This window comes from Eleutherodactylus coqui, chromosome 2 (assembly GCF_035609145.1).
Source record: "Eleutherodactylus coqui strain aEleCoq1 chromosome 2, aEleCoq1.hap1, whole genome shotgun sequence".
Taxonomy (NCBI): domain Eukaryota; kingdom Metazoa; phylum Chordata; class Amphibia; order Anura; family Eleutherodactylidae; genus Eleutherodactylus; species Eleutherodactylus coqui.
In genome coordinates this window covers 342078229-342103039 of record NC_089838.1, presented here as the reverse complement: position 1 = coordinate 342103039, position 24811 = coordinate 342078229, and the positions used below count along the sequence as shown (strand labels likewise).

At 51.6% G+C, this 24811-nt stretch overlaps 1 protein-coding gene across 1 annotated transcript in view; it reads left to right on the top strand.

Annotated features, from left to right (window-relative positions):
* The first annotated feature begins 2003 nt into the window (after positions 1-2003).
* The window catches only part of ZMYND15 (zinc finger MYND-type containing 15), a 42400-nt gene continuing 19592 nt past the window's right edge, over positions 2004-24811 (top strand). Inside the window, 15 exon segments of the mRNA XM_066589729.1 lie at positions 2004-2031; positions 2034-2125; positions 2127-2629; positions 2732-2887; positions 4437-4600; positions 7201-7335; positions 7413-7493; positions 7708-7848; positions 8360-8448; positions 10863-10931; positions 10933-11005; positions 11305-11363; positions 12541-12568; positions 22690-22860; positions 24643-24774. Coding sequence (XP_066445826.1) covers positions 2004-2031; positions 2034-2125; positions 2127-2629; positions 2732-2887; positions 4437-4600; positions 7201-7335; positions 7413-7493; positions 7708-7848; positions 8360-8448; positions 10863-10931; positions 10933-11005; positions 11305-11363; positions 12541-12568; positions 22690-22860; positions 24643-24774 — 1921 coding nt within the window.

The following is a 24811-nucleotide window of genomic DNA, read 5'->3' as shown; positions in this document are numbered from 1 at the left end:
TCAGTGTTCCAGTCCTTGGTGTCCATTGGTCAGTGTTCCAGTACTTGGTGCCCATTGGTTAGTGTTCCAGAACCTGGTGTCTGTAGGTTAGTGTCCTAATCTCCAATATCCATTGGTCAGTGTTCCAGTCCTTGGTGCCCATTGGTTAGTGTTCCAGTCCCTGGTGTCTGTAGGTTAGTGTCCTAATCTCCAATATCCATTGGTCAGTGTTCCAGTCCTTGGTGCCCATTGGTAAGTGTTTCAGTCCTTGGTGCCCATTGGTCAGTGTTCCAGTCCCTGGTGTCTGTAGGTTAGTGTCCTAATCTCCAATATCCATTGGTCAGTATTCCAGTCCTTGGTGCCCATTGGTCAGTGTTCCAGTCCTTGGTGCCCATTGGTTAGTGTTCCAGTCCCTGGTGTCTGTAGGTTAGTGTCCTAATCTCCAATATCCATTGGTCAGTGTTCCAGTCCTTGGTGTCCATTGGTCAGTGTTCCAGTCCCTGGTGTCTGTAGGTTAGTGTCCTAATCTCCAATATCCATTGGTCAGTGTTCCAGTCCTTGGTGTCTATTGGTCAGTGTTCCAGTCCCTGGTGTCTGTAGGTTAGTGTCTTAATCCTTGTTGTCCAGTGGGCAGTCCCCAAGTCCCCAGTGTCCATTGGTCAGTGTTCCAGTCCCTGGTGTCTTTAGGTTAGTGTCTCAGTTCTCGGTGTCCATTGGTTTTTGTCTCAGTCCACAGTGTCCATTGGTCAGTGTTCCAGTCCCTGGTGTCTGTAGGTTAGTGTCCTAATCTCCAATATCCATTGGTCAGTGTTCCAGTCCTTGGTATTCATTGGTCAATGTTCCAGTCCTTGGTATTCATTGCTTAGTGTTCCAGTCCCTGGTGTCTGTAGGTTAGTGTCCTAATCTCCAATATCCATTGGTCAGTGTTCCAGTCCTTGGTGTCCATTGGTCAGTGTTCCAGTACTTGGTGCCCATTGGTTAGTGTTCCAGAACCTGGTGTCTGTAGGTTAGTGTCCTAATCTCCAATATCCATTGGTCAGTGTTCCAGTCCTTGGTGCCCATTGGTTAGTGTTCCAGTCCCTGGTGTCTGTAGGTTAGTGTCCTAATCTCCAATATCCATTGGTCAGTGTTCCAGTCCTTGGTGCCCATTGGTAAGTGTTTCAGTCCTTGGTGCCCATTGGTCAGTGTTCCAGTCCCTGGTGTCTGTAGGTTAGTGTCCTAATCTCCAATATCCATTGGTCAGTATTCCAGTCCTTGGTGCCCATTGGTCAGTGTTCCAGTCCTTGGTGCCCATTGGTTAGTGTTCCAGTCCCTGGTGTCTGTAGGTTAGTGTCCTAATCTCCAATATCCATTGGTCAGTGTTCCAGTCCTTGGTGTCCATTGGTCAGTGTTCCAGTCCCTGGTGTCTGTAGGTTAGTGTCCTAATCTCCAATATCCATTGGTCAGTGTTCCAGTCCTTGGTGTCTATTGGTCAGTGTTCCAGTCCCTGGTGTCTGTAGGTTAGTGTCTTAATCCTTGTTGTCCAGTGGGCAGTCCCCAAGTCCCCAGTGTCCATTGGTCAGTGTTCCAGTCCCTGGTGTCTTTAGGTTAGTGTCTCAGTTCTCGGTGTCCATTGGTTTTTGTCTCAGTCCACAGTGTCCATTGGTCAGTGTTCCAGTCCCTGGTGTCTGTAGGTTAGTGTCCTAATCTCCAATATCCATTGGTTAGTGTATTAATCCTTGGTGTCTATAGATTAGTGTCTCAGTCAATGGTGGTCATTTGTTAGTGCCCCAGGTCTTGGTGTCCAATGATTAATGCCCAGGTCCCTGGTGTCCATTGGTCTATGTCCCAGTCCCTGGTGTCTATAGGTTGGTGCCCCAGTTCTCGATGCCCATTGGGTCATGTCCTGGTTTAATGCCACAGACTGTACATGCACTTTGAGATGGACAGCCATGGGTTAGACATGTTGGCGGTCAGGGTTGTCGGGCCACGAGTAATGTATCTGGGCCTTTACAGAACCCTCTGATCTCTTTTCTGGGCCAGCGATGGAGTTTGTCTCTGGCTACCGTGACCCCTGCTAGAATATTCTGAGCTTCTGTTCAGCTGGTATCGGCGATACATGATGGAATATGCCAGCATACTGGACCGCCTGGCGAGCCCCCCCCCCCCCCCCCCAGCAGGAGATGGAGATCAGAGCTCAGCTGCAGGACGCCACCTGCTGGTTCCTCCACGTCTTGTAGAACGATGCGCCGTGCTGCACGGACAGCTTCAATATGGACAATGCCCTGCACTTCCAAGACCTGATGAAGTACATCAACCTCATCAACCGGGAAGAAAAGACTGATGGCGACATTGGCACCAGAGATATAATACTGCAAAAATGGCGCCACGCGTTGCTACAGACTGACCTATCAGCTCTCCGTTTGTGATTGAATTTAGTGCCCTCAGATGACGTGCGCCATATCCAGCACCTGCTGATGGTGGCCGAAGAGGCGGGCGCCGTGATCGGCATTGACTTTCTGATGCACACCAAGTGCAACAATAACAAGGTGGAGTACATGTGCATACTGAGAGCATACCACCTGCTGTGCCACTGCATGGCACTACCCATGGACAACGGGCAAGCGTGGCGTCCCAAGACAGTGGCCATCGGAGAAGCGTCTGGGTACAGGTAGTCGGGGGCTGGCCTGTGTCATATGTAACCTCCGCTAACTTGTAGGTAGGGGTGCGGGGACCGCTCTGATGCTGCTCCTCATCGCTCCGCTTCTTGCAGGTTCCTTGGGAAGATCCTTTCCTCCTTGGGGGTCGGAGTGCACAAGACGCCGATGAGAGACTAGGCACTGAGCGCCAACTTCATCTTTTCCACCCAGACAGTGTGCTGCTGCCACGTGTGCAAGAAATGGACATTCGAGGCCACGCTAACTCCTTAGTAAGGCGAGGACCAGAGACCGGAGGGTCACGGGGGAAAGATGGCATGGTACAAAATGACAACGTTACAGTGGGGGAGGGGCGTTCAGTATAAAAATGCCCTGCTTTGTGATAACCGATGCATAGAAGCGGGTCAAAATGAATGGAAGCATATAGTGCCCCCTAGTGGCCGGATTAATTGCATTTCTATATGATGACCTGAAAATATCCTCCATATATGATAATGGCATGGCACCTCTTAGAGGCCAAATCCTATTATAGCCTATTCAGCTTTGCCTTGTAATAATCTAGATATCCGGAGTGCTCTGTGATAGAAATGTGCCCCCTGGGGCAAATATGTGTGTGCAGGTGTGTATACTATATATATGTGTGTGTGCGTGCGTGTATACTGTATTTGTGTATATGTGTGTGCATGCATGCATGCTGTGTTGGGCCTGGTTTTTTTTGGAATGGATGGCAGGCTTGGTAGTGGGGCTGTCCATTCCACCCCGTCCTCTCCAGGTCTTACTATGGGGAGGCAAGCTCCTCAGGTGTAGAGGCTGGGTAATTACCCAGTCCCTAAAAGTCTGTAAAGTTGCAGACAGGGGAAGGCCGACCCAGGGAAATACTCAACTTTGCTATTGTGCGTTTTTTTCGTGGGGCTGCAGCAAGCCGTACATATAGACAGGGAGGAACTCTGTATAGTAAGTGCTGGAGAAGCAGGATTTTTGGTTTATGCCTGAAGCTAAGGCCGCCTGCAGACGGCCGGGCCGGATCCGGCTGCAACTATTCTTGCAGCGGGACCCGACCCGAGCGTCTGCAGAGACCAGCGCGGCACTCACCTGCTCCCGCGGCCCCGACTCTTTGAGGTGCCGTTGCCGGGCAGCCGGCGCAGTCCGGAGCCGGCGTCCAAGGAGTGATATTTCTGTGCGGGGCTCGAGCATGCCGTGGTTTGTTTTCTGCGGCCGTCTGCCTAGGATTGCATTTTCTAATGCAATCCTATGGCAGCTTCCACAGGCGGAAATTCTGCGGGAAATCCCACCGCGGAATTTCCGCCTGTGTGCGGGGGGCCTAAGGCTGTGTTTTGTTTGCTTTGTGCTTTTTAATAAACACAGGCCAAGCCTGTATGGAGTATAAATGCCTGTCTTGGTCTCTGACTGCTGTTCACACCCCGCGCTCTACCTGAGCTGGCTCTCCCACAGTATATATATATGTGTGTATGCGTGTATACTTTGTGTATATGTATGTCTATGTGTACATATATACACACACGGTCGTAGGGTCATATATTTTGGGTGCATTACACACGTCCCGCAGGCCCCGGGAGGCCACATGATTACATACTAGAGACATCTGCAAGACATTCACTCATCTAGATGAGGAGGAAGAGGGGTCTGGCATGCGTCCCGGCCCCCCTAATTATACACCCTTGGAGCAGCCTGTCCTACATGGGACATTAACTCCTCGCAGGCCAAGGGTGCTGCAGCTATTATAACGGAGGTGCCTGTAGTCTGGACCCCTTCCTCAGGTAGATAGCCATCTTGTTGGTAACTGGCACCCTCTGTTGGCAGCGTTGTGTGTGACATGGTTCTCTACTATTCGGAGCGCTGTAAGGTGCGGGACTGGAAGAAATGCCCCTCAGATATCAGCCACAGGTTCTGGTGTCAGCGGTTGAAGCAGCTCATGCTGTACGAGGAGCCGCTGGCCGACCACCTTCCCTTCTGCTTTATGGAGGGTGAGTGCCTCCGAAAACTCTGTTACTCTCCAACATGGCGCCTCTTGTGGCTAACCAGCATGGGCCTGACAATCATCATAAAAATTGTAGTCTTGCTACAGGCTGGAGATGACCAGACTCTGCACCTCCTCAGTACCATCCTTATCCCCCACCATCATCCCCCTCACCATCCTCTTCTTGCCATTATAACCCTTCCGTCCTCCTACCATCATCCCCCCTTACTACCATCCTCTGACACTACCTCGGATTTCTCCCATTATCCTCCTCTACCATCGTCCATCCCTGCCATCATCCCCCTCACCATCCTCTTCCTGCCATTATAACCCTCCCATCCCCCTTTATCATCGTCCTTCCATCATCCGCCACCACTATCTCTTACTTCTCCCATCAACTGATCGTCCCTGTGCTATTGGGGGAATAAGAGAATGCAGGCTATCTGTAAGCAGAGAGATGGTGAGGGAACACTTAGCTAACGTACATGAATCCAAGTCTCAAGGTCCAGATGAATTACATCCTAGGATACTAAAGGAAGCAGTGGAGGTAATTGCTGAACCACTCACCATAATCTGTGAGAATTCCTGGAGAACAGGAGAAGTCCCAGAAGATTGGAGAACGGCAAATGTTGTCCCTATCTTCAAAAAAGGGGAAAAGGTGGATCCAGGAAACTACAGGCCTGTGAGCCTGACTTCTATACCGGGAAAGATCTTTGTACAAATTATTAAACAGCATGTATGCCAGTACTTGGATGAGAATGGAGTAATTAACCAGAGCCAGCATGGGTTTGTAACAAACAAGTCATGCCAGACTAATTTAATTTCCTTCTATGACAGAATCACCGACTGAATTGATCAGGGAAATGCGATGGATATAGTATATCTTGACCTTAGTAAAGCATTTGACAAAGTATCTCATACCATACTCCATACTTATCGAAAAAATGACCAAATCTGGGATTAACAAGGCAACTGTTAGGTGGATCCACAATTAGCTGAGTGATTGTACTCAAAGAGTGGTCATAAATGGCTGCACATCCAAGTGGAAGAATGTATCAAATGGGAACCACAAGGCTCTGTCCTAGGCCCAGTGTTGGCCAACATTTTTATAAATGATCTGGAGGAGGGAATTGTGGGAAACTGATCAAATGTGCTGATGACACAAAGCTAGGGTGAATAGCTAACACTAGGAAAGAGAGTAAGAGTATTCAAAAAGATCTAGAAAAGCTTGCACAGTGGTCGGCGACTAACAGAATGGTATTTAACAAGGAGAAATGCAGAGTCCTACATCTGGGCAAGAAAAATGAAGAAAGCACATACAGAATGGGAGGAATCGGGCTAAGCAGCAGCACATGTGAAAAAGACTTGGGTATACTAATAGATCATAGACTGAACATGAATCAACAATGTGATGCAGCAGCCAAAAAGGCAAACAGAATTCTGGTATGTATTAAGAGAAGCATAGAGTCTAGATCATGTGAGGTCATCATCCCCCTCTACTCTTCCTTAGTCAGACCTCATCTGGAATACTGGGTCCAGTTCTGGGCACCCCACTTTAAAAAAGACATAGACAAACTGAAGCAAGTTCAGAGAAGAGTTACCAAGATGGTGAGCGGTCTGCAAATCATGTCCTATGAGGAACAGGTGAAGGATCTGGGAATATTTAGCAGAAGAGAAGGCTGAGAGGAGACTTAATAGCTGTCTACAAATATCTGAAGGGCTGTCACAGTGCAGAGGGATCAGCCCTATTCTCATCTGTACAAGAAAAGACTAGAAGCAATGGGATGAAACTGAAAGGGAGGAGACACAGATTAGATATTAGACAGTGAGGGGGATCAATGACTGGAACAGGTTGCCACAGGAGGTGGAGAGTTCTCCTTCAATGGAAGTCTTCAGGGGCCAGACAGACATCTGTCTGGGATGATTTAGTGAATCCTGCGTTGAGCAGGGGGTTTGACTCGATGGCCCTGGAGGTCCCTTCCAACTCTACCATCACCCATCCCTGCCATCATAACCCTCCAGTCCTCCGACCATTTTCCCCTGCCATCGCTTTACTTCCACTGTCCTCTTACCCTTATCCCACTGCCATCATGCTCCAGCCATCGTCACCCTTCTATTACCCCCCCATCATCCCCCTTCTATCCCCCCTCCATTGTCCCCCTTGTACCCACCCCCATCGTCCCCCTTCTATCCACCGCCTATAAACCCCCTTTTATCCCCCCATATCGTCCCCCTTCTATCCCCCCATATCGTCCCACTTGTATCCCCCCTGTCATCCCCCTTCTATCCCACCATATAATCTCCCTTCTATCCCCCATATCGTCTCCCTTCTATCAACCCCCATATCGTCTTCCTTCTATCCCCCCTATATCGCCCCCCTTCTATCCCCCCCATATCGTCCCCCCTCTACCCCCCTCCCCTCGTCGTCCCCCCTCTATCCCTCCCATATCGTCCCCCTTCTATCCCTCCCATAGCGTCCCCCTTCTATCCCTCCCATAGCGTTCCCTCTACCCTCCGTCGTCCCCCCATATCGTCCCCCTTCTATCCCCCCCATCGTCCTCCTCCTGCCGTTGTCCTGCTAATTGTCTCATCTTATTTCCTCCTCAGAGGTGACGAGTCGTTTATTCAACAAGGAGATCTTTCTGAGGAGTCGGGATCTGTCAGGTGGGTTCTGGATGGTGGAGAGCATCCACTACCACACCAACAGCCTGCAGCGGAAGAGCTGGACTTGGACCCTGGAGGGTATGTACATCATGACCCGTCTTACCACACACTGACCAGCGGGGGTGCTGTAACTAACCAACACTTGTATATTCCAGAAGGCAGAGGAGAGCCGCTGCTGACAGACAGAGACCTTCTCCCGAGGCAGCAGCCTAAAGGAAGGTTGAAGAGCTCACTGTGTAGGTGACTTTGTAAGTGGCCCCCGATCCGTGTATAATGTACTGTGAGCCCCCTCAGCTCCCAAGAACCACCAAGGAAGTAAGAAGTAATCCTAGAAATGGTGAAGTACCAAATAGCGTTGTCGTAATATAGACCGTAGAGCAGATCTTCCACCAATGTCCTCCACCGACCAATCAAGAGAAAGCTGACTGACCACACCGTTTTGCCCTCTAGTGTCCTGGAAGGAGTATTATAACTGCCGGGACCTGAGCTTAAGCAACCCAATAGCCGCCCTCCTGACCTACTCGCTCACCGTCTACTATGTCCTCTCCGGACTCGTTCCGCAACACTATGAGTAGGAGGATACACCACCGTGTACACCGATATGGGATATCCCAGAGGTGCACTTATTATGGGGGGAGGTGAGAACTTCAGGGGATATCACATTGGGATGGGAGTCTCTGGCAGCAACACCCCCCCCCCCGCCTTTCCCCCCCCAGTATTTGGGTGTGCAGAATACAATATGGTGTCCATGTCAGATCTTTGCTCCTCTTGGTCTGCCTGTTCGTAGACTAACCAGGGGTGTACACAGACCCGTCTAGTCCCTCCCACTATACTATTTGCCCTTCTTTAGACTAAGCAGGGGTGTACACAGACCAGTCTAGTCCCTCCCGCTATACTATTTGCCCTTCTTTAGACTAAGCAGGGGTGTACACAGACTAGTCTAGTCCCTCCCGCTATACTATTTGCCCTTCTTTAGACTAAGCAGGGGTGTACACAGACCAGTCTAGTCCCTCCCACTATACTATTTGCCCTTCTTTAGACTAAGCAGGGGTGTACACAGACCAGTCTAGTCCCTCCCACTATACTATTTGCCCTTCTTTAGTTCCAGAATTGAATATCCTTAAGAAGCAATCGCTGAAAATCCACATCATTGAAGCTGGACGAGAATATCACAATGTCCGGCTCTTCTGGGTGAGCGCACGGCCCTGAAATCCTTTACTGCACAGCAGCCCAGCTGAGCCCGCATAGTGCACTGTTCTCTGCCCCTTGCATTCTCGGAAATGTGGGTCATTCTGTAAGTTTGAATGTTAAGACTGCTCCCACTTCTGTCTGGCCACCAGCAGAGGGCAGCAATGAGATGTGAGGTTCTGCCGCCTGAGAGCTAACAGCAATCCAGCTAAATTGTAATGGCGGTTCTGAAGATTGTCTGGATGTATCGCCATGCAGTCAGTGACCCCGAGTGATATTGAGAGCTGTGATGTGGCCATATTGTTGTCAAATAGTGATAGCCAGGGCACACCAATTCTAGCCACTCAGGTGGGGAAGGAATACAAGTGAGGTGCCTGCTCCCCTCGGTCTTAAATGGTACACCCAATAACTCCTTAGGCTGCGGCTCTCGGGATCTCCAGGTTAGGTAGAAATAGCAAAAAGGTTTTTATTCTGACTCCATAAACCTGTTAGACATGCGACGTTTCGACCCAAGCGGTCTTTGTCAAGCATACTGGCATGGTCTAAGCACACCCGCATATATACACACAAGTAATACCATCTTTAGCACCCGCCCTTCTTGATAAGCATATAACACAACCGTCTCCGTTTATGATCCAAGATAACCTTATTGTGTGGCTCGCAGTATTTAACAAGCCACCATTATTCTTCGTTGCGTTTTCTATTCCAGCCTTGATACCCGCTATACTACAGACTTGGTCACCATTCTTTTAAACCTTCTGTGCCATCATGGAAGGTCATCTACTTTGTGGTGAGCCAATAGAATAAGGTTTTCTTGGATCATAAGCTCAGACAGTTGTGTTATAAGTTTCATTGGGTTCCAATAATCTTCTATATGTGGCCGGCTGTTAAGCTTTTACCACCTACCCAGTGTTTCGGCATTACAATCCACATATATAAGGATTGGCCCGTTGTACTGATGTGTGCGGTATTTGTGTGAAGTCTCATCTGTATTGGCGTATCTACACACTCGGCATATGGATTCCGCAGTGATAAGGCAGATTGACCCGATCAGAGGAGGGCCCTAGCACCTGCGCCATTCCCGTGCATGCGCAGATGTAGACATCATCTCTATGACATGTTTGTTAGACTATCATGTCCCTATGGGAATCCCACAAGATTGTACAACTCCCGCGCATGCTCCGTTGGGCAAGATGCCGCGCGGCGCCGGGATATGGATGTTTGGCAGTTTCCTTATGTGGACATGCGGCTGGCACACCTGTTACATCGACTTCTATGATTGAAGTTACCTGGATGGATACACCTGACTGAGGATCCATAGGCCAATGCAGAGGCAATATGAGATGAGGGCGGGTGCTAAAGATGGTATTACTTGTGTGTATATATGCGGGTGTGCTTAGACCATGCCAGTATGCTTGACAAAGACCGCTTGGGTCGAAACGTCGCATGTCTAACAGGTTTATGGAGTCAGAATAAAAACCTTTTTGCTATTTCTACCTAACCTGGATTCTGCTATGAGATCCTGAGAGCTGCAGCCTAAGGAGTTATTGGGTGGCCATATTGTTGTCATGCCCCACAACCAGAGGTGCCCTAAGCCTTTATGCTGCCTGAGGTGAAGTGTGAAATGGTAACCCCCCCACATACCCCCACACCCCATAATACTTATTTTACAGGCTTTGAACGCGCCAATACACAACATATCTAACACATGTCTGAACTAATGTGACTTGTCTGAAGGGACAGAATAATAGTGGCCCCAATAGTAAGTGTCTCCCTTAGTGGCCCCAATAGTAATACTGCCCCCAATATTGGCCCTAGTGCTAATAGTGCCCCCAGTAGTAATAGTGACCCCCCCTTAATGACCCTAGTAATAATTATATCCCCCATACTGGCCCCAGTAGTACTAGTGACCCTTTTTACTAACCCCAATAGTAATACTGTCCCCCATAATGACCCCAGTAGTAATAGGGACCCCTATAGTGGCCCTAGTAGTAATAGTGACCCCCATGGTGGCCCCAGTAGTAATAGTGACCCTCATAGTGGCCCGATTAGTAATGATGACACTCCCCCAGACCCCATGGGGGAGAGGTCAGTAGTCACCTACTGACTACGAGAAAAGAACTAAAAAACTGGCAGCGGAGAAGGCGCAACACTCCAGGTTAAAGCCAATAGGAAGTGACCAAAGGTTTGGGAAACTTCTCCTTTTATTTAATACGTGATCAGCTTATGAAAATGTGTTTCGGGAAGGATAACCCCTTCGTCAGTTCAGCTGGTGTTTAAAACATACAAGCAATTGGTGGGTCCCAAAAGGGTTAATGATTAGGTCTGTTTGCCTGTGGGGTGCGGGTCAGCCAGGGCAGGAGCAGGAGAACTTCATGATCCACAAGAAGGTGTGAGGAGGGGATGGGTGTTTAGAGCCACCCGGACCCAACATGATAACCACCCGTATCTCCGACCTGACATATGTCGACAATGACAGAAGCGTGTGGGGGGATACACGTCCGGGTCCACATACGGCCTTAACACATCCTACAGATAGCGAAGCCGGACCTTGTGATTGGTTGGTATCATACATATTCATGTGGCACAAGAGCTCACAATTACTGCTGGGACTCGGTGACTAAGCAGGGGCATAAACAAACCAGTATAGTCCCTCCCACTTCTGGGGCTGGGCTGCCCCTCCGAGAGACCACCTGCTTTGGGGCAGGAGGTGAGGGAGGGTTACGCCCCCGAATAGAGGATAACTATGTCTGCTAGATACTAGTTATCATCAGCAGAGGGACTGATCAGAGATGCTATAGGGGGCAGATAATTAACCTCTCATATTCCATCATGTGACGTCTGCTTCTCCTCCTGCAGGATTCAGTTGTGGATTTGCATTGGATGATACCTGGCTGAGTACATTACCCCGACTGCAAGTAGAAAATGCCCTGAAACATACTACATGGATATACATGTGAAACTAAGACAAAGGAGCCATGATCTAACACGGCCCCCTGCAGGGTGACACAGAAGGGAGCTATGAGGCAGCCCCGCCCCCTGCAGGGCAATACAGACAGAAGGGAGCTATGAGCCAGCCCTGCCCCCTGCAGGGCGATACAGAAGGGAGCTATGAGCCAGCCCGCCCCCTGCAGGGTGACACAGAAGGGAGCTATGAGTCAACCCCGCCCCCTGCAAGGCAAGACAGACAGTTATAATTCACAGTCTCCTCTTATATTTCAGGGTGACCAAAACAAACTCACAAAGAATAAACGGGAAGTCTTTCCCTAAACCCGTAACGAATGAGGGAGAGGGTTCTGCCCGACACGGCAGACTGATCGCATCGATAGATGCGGGCCTGCACTCGTTCCTGGGACCTAAGTAACCCTACTTGGCCGAACTGATAAAGTACAAAACAAAATAAAACCCAGCACTTAGCGTTAGTAGAATAAGCTGCAGCACACAGAGCCGTCCAGAATAAGGAGCAGTGGACACCATGATGACCACTGGAGCCACTAACTGCCAGCTCAGACAGCGAGCAACTGACAAGACACAGCACCGCAGCTTCCTATCCATCCCAGCTAAATATTCAGCTAATCACCCACAGATGTGAGCACACTGCGTCACACCTACTGAGCTAGAGGGTACAGAACCATGTCTAAGACCCGCAGTGGACTCCGTCAACCCGGCAGTGGTCCCAGCACTGCTGCAACAGTACCTCCCCTTTCAGAAGGGGCCCCAGGACCCTTAGGACCAGGTCGCTTAGGATTCAGCCTGTGAAAATTTCTAACTAATCGGTCCGCATGGACGTCCGCTGCCAGTACCCAGCTCCTCTCCTGAGGACCATAGCAATACCAATGCACCAAATACTGAAGAGATCTTCCAACTAGGCGAGAGTCCACTATGCAACCTACCTCAAAATGAACATCTGCATCCACCACAACCGGGGCCGGCGGTGATGAATCATTGCCAGAGTCCACAAACTTTTTCAACAGAGATTTATGAAACACATAATGGATTCTCATTGAACTAGTAATCTCTAAACGACAAGACACCGGATTAAAGACCAATAAATCATGGACCCAACCTGAATGATTGTTTTTATGTTCCCAGTAGACAACCAATCCAAGTCCCCCACCAAGAAGTTAGTCCCTTTCGAACGTCTGTTATCCGCCAACCAATTTTTAGCTATCTTCTGAAGATTCTTCTGAATCTCTTCCCAGACCTTCTCGATGTTAGAGGAGAACTCATTGTCCTAAGGCACCTCCGATACTTCCTTGGAAAAGGGACCAAAGCACGGGTGGAAACCATAATTACAAAAGAAGATCAGTTGCACTAAAACCGGAGCCGTTGCAAATCATTCCTTAAACGCCTGAAAGGATTGTAACGCCTTGGGGACCATTTAGAAGAAACACTGCCCTTCCTAGTCATATCTGTCAAGGGTTTAACCAAAACCAAAAATCCTTTGATAAAATTTGAATAATTTGCGAACCCCAAAAACCTCTGGAGTGCCTTCACATTCTCGGGTAACACCCAGTCTCGTACTGCCTGGACCTTCTCCGGGTCCGTCCTGAACCTCTTGGGATAATAATTAGAGATGAGCGAGCACCAAAATGCTCGGGTGCTCGTTACTCGGGACGAAATTATCGCAATGCTTGAGGGTTCGTTTCGAGTAACGAACCCCATTGAAGTCAATGGGCGACCCGAGCATTTTTGTATTTCGCCGATGCTCGCTAAGGTTTCCATTTGTGAAAATCGAGGCAATTCAAGAAAGTGATGGGAACGACACAGCAACGGATAGGGCAAGCGAGGGGCTACATGTTGGGCTGCAACTCAAGTTCCCAGGTCCCACTATTAAGCCACAATAGCGGCAAGAGTGGGCCCCCCCCAACAACTTTTACTTCTGAAAAGCCCTCATTAGCAATGCATACCTTAGCTAAGCACCACACTACCTCCAACAAAGCACAATCACTGCCTGCATGACACTCCGCTGCCACTTCTCCTGGGTTACATGCTGCCCAACCCCCCCCCCCCCCTGCACTACCCAGTGTCCACAGCGCACACCAAATTGTCCCTGCGCAGCCTTCAGCTGCCCTCATGCCACACCACCCTCATGTCTATTTATAAGTGCGTCTGCCATGAGGAGGAACCGCAGGCACACACTGCAGAGGGTTGGCACGGCTAGGCAGCGACCCTCTTTAAAAGGGGCGGGGCGATAGCCCACAATGCTGTACAGAAGCAATGAGAAATATAATCCTGTGCCACCGCCATCAGGAGCTGCACACGTGGGCATAGCAATGGGGAACCTATGTGCCACACACTATTCATTCTGTCAAGGTGTCTGCATGCCCCAGTCAGACCGCGGTTTTTTATAAATAGTCACAGGCAGGTACAACTCCGCAATGGGAATTCCGTGTGCACCCACAGCATGGGTGGCTCCCTGGAACCCACCGGCTGTACATAAATGTATCCCATTGCAGTGCCCATCACAGCTGAGGTAGTAATGTCATGTTTAATGCAAGTGGGCTTCGGCCCACACTGCATGCCCCAGTCAGACTGGGGCTCTTTAGAAGTGGACACATATAGTTACAACTCCGTGTGGACCCACGGCATGGGTGGCTCCCTGGAACCCACTGGCGGTACATAAATATATCCCATTGCAGTGCCCAACACAGCTGATGTAACGTCAGCTTTTATGCAGGTGGGCAAAAAAATAATTGGATTACACTGTAGGCGAGGGCCCCAAAAAATTGGTGTACCAACAGTACTAATGTACATCAGAAAAATTGCCCATGCCCAACCAAGAGGGCAGGTGAAACCCATTAATGGCTTTGGTTAATGTGGCTTAATTGGTAACTAGGCCAGGAGGCAGCCCAGTTAAAATAAAAATTGGTTGAGGTGAAAGTTTCAACGCTTTAATGAGAATTGAAACGTATAAAAATTGTTTACAAAAATTATATGACTGAGCCTTGTGGGCCTAAGAAAAATTGCCCGTTCGGCGTGATTACGTGAGGTTTCAGGAGGAGGAGCAGGAGGAGGAGGATGAATATTATACACAGATTGATGAAGCAGAAATGTCCCCGTTTTTGATGGTGATAGAGAACGATGCTTCCATCCGCGGGTGCAGCCTACGTATTGCTTAGGTATCGCTGCTGTCCGCTGGTGGAGAAGAGAAGTCTGGGGAAATCCAGGCTTTGTTCATCTTGATGAGTGTTAGCCTGTCGGCACTGTCGGTTGACAAGCGGCTACGCTTATCTGTGATGATTCCCCCAGCCGCACTAAACACCCTCTCTGACAAGACGCTAGCCGCAGGACAAGCAAGCACCTCCAGGGCATACAGTGCGAGTTCAGGCCACGTGTCCAGCTTCGACACCCAGTAGTTGTAGGGGGCAGAGGCGTCACCGAGGACGGTCGTGCGATCGGCTATGTACTCCCTCACCATACTTTTACAGTGCTCCCGCCGACTCAGCCTTGACTGGGGAGTGGTGACACAGTCTTGCTGGGGAGCCAGAAAGCTGTCAAAGGCCTTAGAGAGTGTTCCCCTGCCTGTGCTGTACATGCTGCCTGATCTCTGCGCCCCTGCTACCTGGCCCTCGGAACTGCGCCTTCAGCCACTAGCGCTGTCGTATGGGAATTTTACCATCAGTTTGTCCGCCAGGGTCCTGTGGTATAGCATCACTCTCGAACCCCTTTCCTCTTCGGGTATGAGAGTGGAAAGGTTCTCCTTATACCGTGGGTCGAGCAGTGTGTACACCCAGTAATCCGTAGTGGACAGAATGCATGTAACGCGAGGGTCACGAGAAAGGCATCCTAACATGAAGTCAGCCATGTGTGCCAGGGTACCTGTACGCAACACATGGCTGTCCTCACTAGGAAGATCACTTTCAGGATCCTCCTCCTCCTCCTCAGGCCATACACGCTGAAAGGATGACAGGTAAGCAACATGGGTACCCTCAGCAGTGGGCCAAGCTGTCTCTTCCCCCTCCTCCTCATGCTCCTCCTCCTCCTCCTCAACGCGCTGAGATATAGACAGGAGGGTGCTCTGACTATCCAGCGACATACTGTCTTCCCCCGGCTCTGTTTCCGAGCGCAAAGCGTCTGCCTTTATGCTTTGCAGGGAACTTCTCAAGAGGCATAGCAGAGGAATGGTGACGCTAATGATTGCAGCATCGCCGCTCACCATCTGGGTAGATTCCTCAAAGTTTCCAAGGACCTGGCAGATGGCTGCCAACCAGGCCCACTCTTCTGTAAAGAATTGAGGAGGCTGACTCCCACTGCGCCGCCCATGTTGGAGTTGGTATTCCACTATAGCTCTACGCTGCTCATAGAGCCTGGCCAACATGTGGAGCGTAGAGTTCCACCGTGTGGGCATGTCGCACAGCAGTCGGTGCACTGGCAGATGAAACTGATGTTGCAGGGTGCGCAGGGTGGCAGCGTCCGTGTGGGACTTGCGGAATTGTGCGCAGAGCCGGCGCACCTTTCTGAGCAGGTCTGACAAGCGTGGGTAGCTTTTCAGAAAGCGCTGAACCACCAAATTAAAGATGTGGGCCAGGCATGGCACGTGCGTGAGGCTGCCGAGCTGCAGAGCCGCCACCAGGTTACGGCCATTGTCACACACGACCATGCCCGGTTGGAGGCTCAGCGGCGCAAGCCAGCGGTCGGTCTGCTCTGTCAGACCCTGCAGCAGTTCGTGGGCCGTGTGCCTCTTATCTCCTAAGCTGAGTAGTTTCAGCGCGGCCTGCTGACGCTTGCCCACCGCTGTGCTGCCACGCCGCGCGACACCGACTGCTGGCGACGTCCTGCTGCTGACACATCTTGATTGCGAGACAGAGGTTGCATAGGAGGAGGACGAGGAGGAGGGTGGTTTAGTGGAGGAAGCATACACCGCCGCAGATACCACCACCGAGCTGGGGCCCGCAATTCTGGGGGTGGGTAGGACGTGAGCGGTCCCAGGCTCTGACTCTGTCCCAGCCTCCACTAAATTCACCCAATGTGCCGTCAGGGAGATATAGTGGCCCTGCCAGCCTGTGCTTGTCCACGTGTCCGTTGTTAAGTGGACCTTGCCAGTAACCGTGTTGGTGAGGGCGCGTACAATGTTGCGGGAGACGTGGTCGTGCAGGGCTGGGACGGCACATCGGGAAAAGTAGTGGCGACTGGGAACTGAGTAGCGCGGGGCCGCCGCCGCCATCATGCTTTTGAAAGACTCCGTTTCCACAACCCTATACGGCAGCATCTCCAGGCTGATAAATAATTTGGCTATGTGCACGTTTAACGCTTGAGCGTGCGGGTGCGTGGCGGCGTACTTGCGCTTGCGCTCCAACACTTGCGCTAGCGACGGCTGGACGGTGCGCTGACAGACATTGGTGGATGGGGCCGAGGACAGCGGAGGTGAAGGTGTGGGTGCAGGCCAGGAGACGGTAGTGCCTGTGCCCTGAGAGGGGGGTTGGATCTCAGTGGCAGGTTGGGGCACAGGGGGAGAGGCAGCGGTGCAAACCGGAGGCGGTGAACGGCCTTCGTCCCACCTTGTCGGGTGCTTGGTCATCATATGTCTGCGCATGCTGGTGGTGGTGAGGCTGGTGGTGGTGGCTCCCCGGCTGATCTTGGCGCGACAAAGGTTGCACACTGTTCGTCGGTCGTCTGCACTCTCAGTGAAAAACTGCCAGACCTTTGAGCACCTCGGCCTCTGCAGGGTGGCATGGTGCGAGGGGGCGCTTTGGGAAACAGTTGGTGGATTATTCGGTCTGGCCCTGCCTCTACCCCTGGCCACCGCACTGCCTCTTGCAACCTGCCCTGCTGCTGCCCTTGCCTCCCCCTCTGAAGACCTGTCCTCAGTAGGCGTAGCAAACCAGGTGGGGTCAGTCATCTCATCGTCCTGCTGCTCTTCCTCCGAATCCTCTGTGCGCTCCTCCCTCGGACTTACTCCAATTACTACTACCTGAGTGATAGACAACTGTGTCTCATCGTCTTCGGCCTCCTCACCCACTGAAAGCTCTTGAGACAGTTGCCGGAAGTCCCCAGCCTCATCCCCCAGACCCCGGGAACTTTCAAAAGGTTGGGCAAACTCCTCTGGTGGGAGAGGAACCATTGCTGGCCATTCTGGGCAGGGGCCTGGGAACAGTTCCTGGGAGTCTGCCTGCTCCTCAGAATGTGTCATTGTAATGGAGTGAGGAGGCTGGGAGGAAGGAGGAGCAGCAGCCAGAGGATTCTGAGTTGCAGCAGTGGACGGCGCAAAACTCTGGGTGGACGATAGATTGCTGGATGCACTTTCTGCCATCCACGACAGGACCTGCTCACACTGCTCATTTTCTAATAAAGGTCTACCGCGTGGACCCATTAATTGTGAGATGAATGTGGGGACGCCAGAAACGTGCCTCTCTCCTAATCCCGCAGCAGTCGGCTGCGATACACCAGGATCAGGAGCTCGGCCTGTGCCCACACCCTGACTTGGGCCTCCGCGTCCATGTCCTCTAGGCCTACCCCTACCCCTCAGCATGGTGTATTACCAGTAATGCAGAAACAGAACGCTGTAATTAAATGTGCCGCTTATTGGCCTGTGGTTGGAGGCTGACTTCGCTTACGGAACGCCAGGAAATAATTTTGCGCAAGCCTGCTGTAACACTTAGCTGGCTGCGTATGAATTAGGAGGACAACTACACCCAGCACAGACCCAGAACACTGAGGACAGTCACAGGCAGCCCAAATAGATTTTTTTCCCCAAATGTTTTTGGAAAGGCCCACTGCCTATATACACTGTATATGTCTTCTGTCCCTGCGTCACCACTACTGGCCCTGGAGTATGTAAAATAACTGCAGACTGTTGCACTGTGGACTGGAATACAGCGGTGATGTAACAGCCAACACAAAGCCAGGAAATAATTTTGCGCAAGCCTGCTGTAACACTTAGCTGGCTGCGTATGAATTAGGAGGACAACTACCCCCAGCACAGACCCAGTACACTGAGGACAGTCACAGGCAGCCCACATAGATTTTTTTCCCCAAATGTTTTTGGAAAGGCCCACTGCCTATATTCAATAAATATGTCTTCTGTCCCTGCCTCACCACTACTGGCCCTGGACTATGTATAATTACTGCAGGACGCAATGCTCTGCACGGCCGATATACAAAAAAAAAAAAAAGTGCAACACTGCAAAAAGCAGCCTCCACAGTACTGCACACGGTTAGATGTGGCCCTAAGAAGGACCGTTGGGGTTCTTGTAGCCAAAAATACTCCTAACACTCTCCCTATAGCAGCTCCGGCACCAGCAGCACTGTCCCTGATCTCTGTCAGAAGGCATCTGAGGCGAGCCGCGGGAGGGGCCGATTTATATACTCGGGTGACACCTGATCTCGCCAGCCACTCACTGCAGGGGGGTGGTATAGGGCTGGAACGTCGCAGGGGGAAGTTGTAATGCCTTCCCTGTCTTTCTATTGGCCAGAAAAGCGCGCTAACGTCTCAGAGATGAAAGTGAAAGTAACTCGAACATCGCGTGGTGCTCGTCACGAGTAACGAGCATCTCGAACACGCTAATACTCGAACGAATATCAAGCTCGGACGAGTACGTTCGCTCATCTCTAGTAATAATGTGTCCCAGAAAGGCGATCTCCTGAGCAGAAAAAAAACACATTTGTGTCTCAAAATCCAAGGAAAAGACTGAAATATCGTCAAGATATACAAGGACAAAGCGGCCAATAAATTCATACAGGACCTCATTAATGAAAGACTGAAAAACTGCAGGCACATTAGTTAACCCAAACGGCATCACCAAACTCTCTCTGGGGTGTTAAATGCAGTTTTCCATTCATCCCCCTCCTTCATCCAAATCAAGTTATATGCCCCTCGTAGATCCAACTTGGAAAACCAGTTGGCCCCATTCAACTGAGCAAACAGATCAGAGATGAGAGGCATCGGGTACGGATTACACTTAGTGATCTTGTTGAGCTCTCTGAAGTCCAGACAGGGTCGCAGACAACCATTCTTCACCTTAACAAAGAAAATCCAGCAGCTAACGGAGAATCTGAGGGACGGATGTGTCCTCACTTTAGACTGTCCTGAATATAACCCTTTACGGACTGTCTCTCAGGTGCGGTTAGGCTGTATATGCGAGTTTTGGGCAATTTACAGTCTGGAATGAGTCCAGTAGAACAGTCCCCTGCTCTGTGAGACGGTAGTTTGTCTAGCATGCAGTGGAAGAGATAAGGAAACGGCATATGACTGGGGACTGGGATAGAAAGGGTTAAAAAGCGACCGCAGCAGGGTGGGAGGAGTCTAGGACAGGAAGTGAAGAGGGAGGGGAGCGGAAGGAGACTAGAGAAGAAGACACGAGGAGAAGGAGAGATCTGGAGCGGAGAAGACCTACAGTGCAAATAAGGCGAAAGAAAGCAAAGAAGACAGACTGTGGAATAAGAGGAGCCGAAGAGCAGGAGAGGCTTACAGAAAGGGTGCAGCGAGCGGGTCAGGAGCGGCAAGCAGGAAGAAGGAGAAAGAGCGGTCACGCCGTCGGAAAGGAGAAGCCCCAAGATGGAAGACCTACGGGAGAGGATCCAGCAAGCGGTACAGCAGGACGGCACCGGGTGGCTTGAGGAGCTGCTCGCTAGTTGTTGCTCGGGATCGGAGTCCGGGATGCCAACGGAGCCGGCGGCACGGGAGCCAGCAACCAGGGGAGGAGCAGTACAAGAGGGGGATGCCGGGCGAGGCCGCCCGAGGAGAAGAAAGAACCCCCCGGCGAGACTCAGTCCGAGTCCCGCCGCAAAGAGAGGCGGCCGGAAGAACAGTCGGGGAGGCGAAAGGCTGCGGGGAGCAGAGCGCGCCGGGAGGAAAATGGCGCCAACTTCAAACCACGCAGAGGGAGGAACGCCCGCAGGGGACGGGCGGTCACCGCCAACCGGTAGTCCGCGGCAAGGAGGAGGACATCCGGCAGCATCGCGGGCATCCTCCGGTCTGGCTGAGCAGCGCAGGGCAAGGCGCAGGACAGCCGAAGCGCGGTCACTACCAACCGTCAGTCCGCGGCAAGGAGGAGGACGCACGGCAGCATCACGGGCATGCTCCGGCCCGGCAGATCAGCGCGCACCCAGGCGCACGACAGCTGAGGAGCGGTCACCACCAGCCGGTGGTCCACGGGAGAGAGGAAGAGGCACAGCAGCTGCTAGGGCATGCTCTGGCTCGGCGAATCAGCGTGCGGCTGGGCGCACGACAGACATTTCCAGCATTGTGGATGTACAAAGAGGAAGGAGGGAAGCAAGAGGAAGCGGACAGCACGGCTCCAGACACACCGAAGATGGCGGCGGCACTAGCCAACAGCTACAGGTAGAGGCGAGGGGGGAGGGGAATAGAGCGCTGGCGAGGAAAGCGGCCAGGGGCCAGGGCTCTATAGGATATAGCCGCAGCTTAGAAGGAGGGGGGACAGTATAGCGCGGCCACTAGCACGTCAAGCAGCATCGGCTGTAGATCAGCAAGCATGCATGGCAGCGACGGGGGTAGAGGGTATATAACGGAGGATAGCGGGAGCATGTTTTCGGACAGCACCCCTGTAAGAGCCCAGGTCCTTTGCTCCAGCGACCCCCTTTTCACGCAGGGTACTAGCAGTCCGTCCCATCAGCGCCCCCCCCCCCCCCTTTCCGCCTTTTACCATATATCCCCCCATAGCGGGCACAGCAACCAAGGGGGGCGCAGGATCATCCACTCGCAGCAGCCAGACATTAGGGCCCAAAGCTCCCATAGGCGCTGCTATGTTAACCCGCGTTTCATGCGGGCCCTCTCCCCGGCGGGGGGAGAGTCGTCTTACAGTAACGTCAGCCGCGGCAGCAGCAATAGGCAGGGTCAGGGCGCTAAGCGCAGGCAGAGGGAGAGAGCGAGGAGAGAGCGATACCAGCGCAAGCGGGATAGTGAGCAAGGTAGGCTAGTCTCTGAGGCCAGTAGAGGTAGGGTTAGGGCAAGCAGTGAGAATGAGGGCGACAGGTACATCGGTCCGGTGCAACGGCACCAAACGGAAGCCTACCGCCAACCAGCGTTATCGCCAATGACTCATACAAGCAGGGATTCAATACGCCGCACGGGGTGGGATTTTTCGCAAGAATGGCCGGAGCTGGGCCACCTTGGAACAGAACAAGGAAGGAGGGCTCAAGAGGCTCCGCACGCGAGTGTTCGGCAGTCCTCGCCCGACAGGGGCAGGAGCCCAGGAGGAAGGCCGGCAAGGACCACGCCCTTGGCATCGCCGGAGGTCGGCCAAGCCGGTGAGTCTAACTATTTAAATGCGTGGAAAAATGTGATGGATCCCGCTAAGGCGGCGGATGGAAGGGATTTGGTTAATGTGTTAAAATCGCTGTTGAGCAAGGTGGATCAAAAAGATGTGTTTTTTCAGTGTCCTGTGGATCATCAGGGGGCGTGGGCCCGCCTGCGGGGCAGGAGGTGGGATGCTCAACAGCCGGTGGTGATGAGGTAAATCTGATGGATCCCGCTAAGGCGGCGGATAGAAGTGATTTGGTTAATGTGTTAAAATCGCAGCCGGTGGTGAGGCGGACCCCTTGAGAGGGGTTTAAGATACGCCGACCCGTTGTTTTGTGGTGTGGCCCCGTTAGGGGTCGGTTTGTCGGATGAGTTATTGGAAAAAATTCGAAAAGGTGTTTATGTGGATATTTGGTCCTTGCTATCGGCGGACCACGGGATGGAAAACTTTGGTAATTGGCTGCAAGCGTTCATGGTGTTGGCATACATTACATGCCAGCATCAGCCTAAAAAGGTCCCGAGCTTATGGTGTACCTTAACACCATATTTAGCGCATATAAATCACACTGCGTGCCGCCTGGTAGCGGTACGATGAAGATTTCAGACGCCGGGTATCGGGCGTAAGCCACATAAGTTGGGCGTCAAAAGCTACTGACGTATGGATACGGCTTATTTTGGCGCAGCGTCCGCAAATACCGTCCTTACAAGGGGGAGCCGCGGGGAGCAGTCAACAGCCCCCCCCCCCCCCCCCCGTGGCCTCTCCTGTTGGCTTTACAACGAGGGCCATTGCAGGTTTCACGCCTCCTGCAAGTTCAGACATGAGTGTTCTGTCTGCGGGGGCCAACATGCCGTGGTACGTTGCTTCAGGAAGCAAAGAGCATCAGGCGCGGGGGGGGGGGGGGGGGGGGTGCCAGTGGAGCACCGAACCCCGGTGAAAAGCATATACCTGTTCCAGTGGCTCGACAAATACCACAGGAGGCAGGAGGCAAGAATTCTTAGAGAGGGTTTTTCCGTCGGTTTTGTCATTCCTTTTTTTGTTTCAGCCAGCTTCCACGTTGTGGGCAAATTTAAAATCGGCAACCGACAATTTAGAATTAGTAAAGAGAAAGTGTTAAAAGAGGTAGAGCTGGGCCGTATGGCGGGCCCTTTCGAGGAGCCTCCATTCGTTAATTTGCGGGTCTCTCCACTGGGGCTAGTTCCCAAGAAGGAGGCCGGCAAGTTCCGCCTGATACATCAGCTATCCTTCCCAAGAGGGGAGCCGGTAAATGATGGCATTTCAAAAGAACAAGCCCCCCGTGGTTTACACTTCTTTTGATCACGCAGTGTTGCTAGTTATAATGGCGGGAAAACGGGCTCCGTTAGCAAAAGCTGATATTGAGGCTGCTTTCCTGTTGTTGCCTGTCCACCCTGAGTGTATTCACCTACTGGGGTGCAAAGTGGACAACCAATTCTTTTTTCTTTGATATGTGTTTACCGATGGGGTGCTCCATTTCATGTTACTATTTTGAGCTTCGGCACTGAAAAATGGCTTTCAGGTTACCGTTAGACATAGTAGCCCGGTTGCGCCAGACGGTAAGAGAGGTAGCGCGCTGCAAGAAGGCCACGCTGCGACAAGTTCAGGTCCTGATGGGTTTGTTAAACTTTGCATGCAAAGTGATCCCCATGGGTCGTGTTTTTTCGAGAAGGTTATCACTGGCGACAGTGGGAGTAAAGGAGCCCCACCATTTAGTAAGGATCACTCAAGGAATCAGAGCTGATTTGCATATATGGAGTGTATTTTGGAATCGTTCAACGGGCAAGTGGTGTGCCCTAAGGAAGAGTGGTCGGGTTCTGAGCTCTGTTTGTTCGCTGATGCAGCGGGCTCGGTTGGTTTTTCGGGGTCATTTTCTGGAACCACTGGTGCAGGGAACCCTGGCCAGTATCCTGGATTGAGAGACAATGGAACAAAAACATCATGTTGTTGGAGGTTTTTCCCACTGGTGGTGGTTTTGGAGTTATGGGGAGAGGAACTCCAGGATCATAAGATTGGTTTTTGGTCCGATAACTTGTCGGTTCTCCAAACCATCAATACGAAGTCTTCGGCTTCCCCGCCGGTATTGGCACTTTTAAGGCACGTGGTGCTAAGTTGTCTACAACGGACCATTTATTTACGGGCGAAGCATGTCCCGGGTTATAAAAATCAAGCAGCTGACGCACTCTCTTGTTTGAAAATGGAGCGGTTCAGGGAGCGGCACCCACAGGCGGAGGCCGAGGGGGTACGCTGCCCGCTTTCCTTATGGAGTCTGGCAGAAGAGAGCTGCTGAAGCTAGTGGAGACATTGGTGGCAGCGTCGGATAAACGGTTGTCGGTTGATGCAGCTAAAAAACACCTGTCAGGTGTGGCGTTTTTTATTGAAATTACATGGTTTTGAAGTTGTTACCAAAGAGTTCGTCTTTCGTCAAATCGGGCATGGTTGGAAGAAGGACAAGGGCCGGGTTGATGCCCGCCGTCCTATAACATCCGGTATTGTGTAAATTGTTGGACAGTTTAGAGATCATCTGCATTAACGGTTCGGAAACCTTATTGTTCAGGACGGCGCTTTTGCTCGCGTTTTTTGCGGCTTTAAGGATCGGGGAGATTGTCCCAGTTAATAAAAAAAAAAAAAAAAGCAGGGCCACCAGGGCCCACGGTGAGCAATTTTGGTTCACTCTTCGGGTCTTCCCCTTAATCGTTTTCAATTTTCGCGGTGCTACGGTTCGCTTTGCGGTCAGCGGGTTTTGATCCATCGGAGTTTGGGACGCACTCGTTTAGAATCGGTGCGGCCACCTCGGCAGACGCGGGTGGCATGAGCGAAGAAGGTTTAAAAAGACTGAGCAGGTGGAAATCTCTAGCATATAAATCTTATGTGAGACTGGATCTGATGGTTGGTGATGTCCGCTAGTTTTTCTACCGGCAGGGCAATTTTTCCGCTATTTTGAGAGCGTTTTTTTCCTGTGTATTCCTTTTGTTTTTCTCAGCCGTGGAGCCGGGAAAGGTGTACATCAAAGAGGGCAGCAGTGCGGCCATCAGGAGAGAACTTGGGCCTAACCGGAACATCTGTAACCTGGCACGGAGTACGGGGATTACAGTGGCCCGACATGCTGAAACTGGTAATGGACATAAGCAGGCGTACCCCCCGGAGAGTGG